Source organism: Lepus europaeus, chromosome 1 (assembly GCF_033115175.1).
Source record: "Lepus europaeus isolate LE1 chromosome 1, mLepTim1.pri, whole genome shotgun sequence".
Taxonomy (NCBI): domain Eukaryota; kingdom Metazoa; phylum Chordata; class Mammalia; order Lagomorpha; family Leporidae; genus Lepus; species Lepus europaeus.
The window spans coordinates 118,898,080-118,902,480 of NC_084827.1; the positions used below are offsets into that span (position 1 = coordinate 118,898,080).

Sequence of the window (4,401 nt, forward strand, 5' to 3'; positions counted from 1 at the left end):
TCGGGGTTGGGGTCTACTGTCGGCTGACCGCGAGCTGCAACAGCATCAGACACGGGTGTGTTTTCACATCACTCAAACAGCTCTGTCCTTCATCTGCATTTTGTTGTGCAGCTCGGGGAGCCGAGGAGAGGTGGCAAAACAGCCGTTGCCGAGACGAGGCGCAGGCCTCGGCTCCCGCCTCGGTCACAGACAGGGCCTGGGATGGGCCGTCGCGCAATCGACTCGTGGGGGTGGCTGCGGCGAAAGCGCCTGGGTCTGGGGGAGGGCGGGAATGGGAGGTGGGCCGTGCACAGGGCTGGGGAGGGGTGGGGGCCCGGTGGGTGGGTCCAGCCAGGTCCAGGCCAGGAGCCAGGGTCCCCCCGCGCCCCCACCCCCACGTGGCTCTGCGCAGCCAATGGCACGGCCCCCGGCCGGCGCCCTCGGGGCGGGAGGCGGCCCCCCCGACCGGCCCAGGCCCCCTCCCAACCTGAACTTCGTTTTTATAAACGTCCCGCGATGAGCTAACCTGTTGGAGGGCGGGCGGGCGGGCGGGAGGCGGGAGGCTCGCAGAGGGAGAGAGGGCGAGAGGAAGAGGGCGGGAGCGAGCAAACCAGAGAGAAAGGAGAGGAGGGAGGAGGCGCGCTGCGCCATGGTGTCCTGCGCGGGGCCAGGGCCGGGGCCGGGGCCGGGCCGGGCCGGGCCATGAGCCGCTCCGGGAGCTGGGACATGGACGGGCTACGCGCGGACGGCGGGGCCGCGGGGGCCGCCCCGGCCTCCTCTTCCTCCTCCTCCGTGGCGGCGGCGGCGGCGCCGGGCCAGTGCCGGGGCTTTCTCTCCGCGCCAGTGTTCGCCGGGACACATTCGGGGCGGGCGGCGGCGGCGGCAGCGGCGGCGGCGGCTGCTGCCGCGGCCTCGGGCTTCGCATACCCGGGGACCTCTGAGCGCACCGGCTCCGCCTCGTCGTCGTCTTCGGCTGTGGTCACGGCGCGCCCGGAGCCTCCCCCCGCCAAAGAGTGCCCGGCGCCCGCGCCCGGCGCCGCCGCTGCAGCAGCGCCCCCCGGCGCTCCCGCGCTGGGCTACGGCTACCACTTCGGCAACGGCTACTACAGCTGCCGGATGTCGCACGGCGTGGGCTTACAGCAGAACGCGCTCAAGTCGTCGCCGCACGCCTCCCTGGGGGGCTTCCCGGTGGAGAAGTACATGGACGTGTCGGGCCTGGCTAGCAGCAGCGTACCGGCCAACGAGGTGCCCGCGCGAGCCAAGGAGGTGTCCTTCTACCAGGGCTACACGAGTCCCTACCAACACGTGCCCGGCTATATCGACATGGTGTCCACTTTCGGCTCCGGGGAGCCTCGGCACGAGGCGTACATCTCCATGGAGGGCTACCAGTCCTGGACGCTGGCCAACGGGTGGAACAGCCAGGTGTACTGCGCAAAGGACCAGCCACAGGGGTCCCACTTTTGGAAATCGTCCTTTCCAGGTAGGGGTGATGGAGAAAAGGGAAGGACAGGGGAAAGGGGAGGGGAGAGAGAGGGAGAGAGAACAGACTAGATGCATACACCCCTACTTGGAAATGGGTGCCTGTGCTCCACGCCTGAGCAAGGTTCACCCAGTGGAACAGTTTGTCCAGTTCGTGTGAAATCTGTAAACTCCTCCTTCCACTTAAACTGCTGCGCTCATAGCCTTTCCTTGCGGTCTTCCTACAGCCGGGAGTCTTTGTGTCTGTCCCCTTTGCTCAGGTCTCTCCTTCCCTTCCTAACGGGGCCTTTTTCTTGGGAGGGGTCATGGGGTTGAGCCCCCATTTTGTGAGGAATTCATGGCTCCTGGGTGGCCACTAAAGCTCCTTAGAGCCCATAAGCTTCAAACACAGATAATCAAAGCTCAGCAAAAGATGTGAATGTGTGTGTCTGTGTGTGTGTGTGTTTATATGTATGCAAGTGGCATTTGCAGACATTGTCCTTATGAGTGTCCCCATAACCATGCCATAAAATCACAGGCTTGTTAAGATGCTAGTTTGAGAAACCATGATGACTCCATCAAATTAGCCTTGCATTTGAAGTAAAAATAATCTTTCTTTAATAACATGTAAACACAATGTTTGTGTAAATAATAAAAATGTAAACAGTCAGATTTTCTTTATTCCCTACACTCCCTACACACACACACACACACACACAAAGTCCTCAGCTAAGTGCTCCTACTATCCCAGTCTAACTTATCCCATGCTGTTGTTTGTACCAGGGGATGTGGCTCTAAATCAGCCGGACATGTGTGTCTATCGACGGGGAAGAAAGAAGAGGGTGCCCTACACCAAACTGCAGCTCAAAGAACTGAGAGAACGAGTATGCCATTAACAAGTTCATTAACAAGGACAAAGCGGCGGCGGATTTCGGCTGCCACGAACCTATCCGAGAGACAAGTGACCATTTGGTTTCAGAATCGAAGAGTGAAGGACAAGAAAATTGTCTCCAAGCTCAAAGATACTGTCTCCTGATGTGGGCCAGACTGGCCGTAGACAGTTTAAATGCCTTTACTCGTCTCCAAAAGACCTTGGGAAAGACTTGAATATGTATTTAATGCCCCACATCCCCTGCCAGTGATGGCAAATTTTGTGAATTGTTTTTCTCTCTTCTCCTTATCTGGCTCTGAAACCTTTTTGCTGCCCAACCTGACTTTGTAGCTCTGTTCCTTACATGTTTATTATTGATTTTGTTTTTGTCCAGGTTTTTGTTTGTTTGTTTTAATGATTTTTTTTAGTGTTCTGTTTCTCCCTCCAGGCCAGTATAAAGGACTTGAAGTATTTTTTTTTTTTTAATAATCCTCCTTCCCCCCAAAGAATTTCAGAAGTGCCATTCTGATTTAAGGATTTTTTTTTTTTAAATCACTTTACATGTCTGTTTCCAGCACTGATTATCTTCATAATCCATTAGGGCAGAACGATTTGCAGTCATTCATATCCTGTGATTGGGTAATTGAATCATTAGCTCTCAGCAGTTGCCCTGAGGCAAGTGGAGAAACAGCTCTGGGCTGGCAGTGCTCTGGGGTCACCAGGAAAGTCCTGAAAGCAGGAGGCTGCCGGTACAGCAGTGGCTTTAAAAGCAGCAACCTTATTAAAGTAGAGTTTGTATCAGTATTGGAATGAAGACAATCTTTCCAAGTCCATCTTTCACACTTGTGTTTGTTATATATTTTTAAGACACCTGTAGATTTGTGCTTTTATCATCTTTAATTTGAAAATATGTTCACATAGATGCCTTCATTTTTTGAACTCTAGAGGCAGACATTTAAATGGTGCAACTGGCAGAGTGACCCGTGGATGGTATAAGTGCACCCTATTTCCTTGGCCTTGGATCTGTAAGAATGGGATTGAGGCCACCTCAATCCCTCAAACAGACTGAATCGCGTGGCGCCGTGGATAGAAACTTTTGTCCAAAACCCAATGAAGAGCTTTGCTGTCTGAACAAATGCATCAGGCCTCATATGGAGCTTTAAAACACCTAACAAATGCAAAAAATGTGGCGCTCACTGTAGGGTCCAAGGAGAAAAAAGAAAGATGTTTCTGAAAGCGATGATAAGTAACTACTTTTTAAAGTGCTGCATATTTATACAACTGAGAGATTATTTTTGTAGTTGCAATGTCTGTGAGCTGGGATATGTGGGCAGTGCTTCAGGCATTAAAAAAAAATCACTTTTTACTCCTAGGGAGATGCAAATAAACAGAACTGTCTCACTCTCTCGTTTCCTGTGAGTCTTCATAGATTCGTTTTCTTTTTACAAGCTTATGTGCCTCCAGAAACTCTTCTTATTTATTATAAAATCTTGCTATCCTGAACACTATGATGAAGGATACTCAACACCAGTTCTGCTTTCTGAAACCTGCACGCTCTCCACTTCTGCCCCCTCTTCCTTCCCTGTGGATTTAACATAGCGATGTTTTTTAAATGAGGATATGATTTGTGGCGTCTAAAATGATATTTTTATCAGACCAGATCAAAAACATCTCCAATAAAATTTTACTTCTCTTTCAACATTATCAACTCTAGTTAAATAGTTTTTATTTATTGTTCTAAAAGTCGGTATGGATATCTGTGTGCCTAGGTGTCGGAAAAGTTATTTATTTGCAAGTTTTCAACCTAGAAAGCCATTATAAATGTCTTTACTTGGAAGGTCTTGAAATTATAAAGACATATCCTTATTTGGCAATCAAAAAAGAAACATTTCAGGCGTCCCCCGTGTCTCCTTCTCTAAGCAGCAGGCACATAGCAATTGACAGCTGAAAACCCGATTACGCACGCTAAAGCGCTGGACACTTTCTAGACACTAGGAACTTTCTTCGAAGCCTTTTTACCACCCGGGGAAACCGCCGCAGAACTGGGACGTTCGTCATCGCTGGCTCCTGGTACTGTCAGGGTCGTGGTTGGT

At 51.6% G+C, this 4,401-nt stretch overlaps 1 protein-coding gene across 1 annotated transcript; it reads left to right on the forward strand.

Moving 5' to 3' along the window:
• The first annotated feature begins 681 nt into the window (after positions 1-681).
• Positions 682-3,974, forward strand: HOXD13 (homeobox D13). The gene is given in 4 exon segments (XM_062200574.1): positions 682-1,459; positions 2,221-2,312; positions 2,314-2,352; positions 2,354-3,974. Coding segments are annotated over 4 exon segments (1,029 nt in total). The 3' UTR covers positions 2,474-3,974.
• The last annotated feature ends 427 nt before the right edge of the window (positions 3,975-4,401 follow it).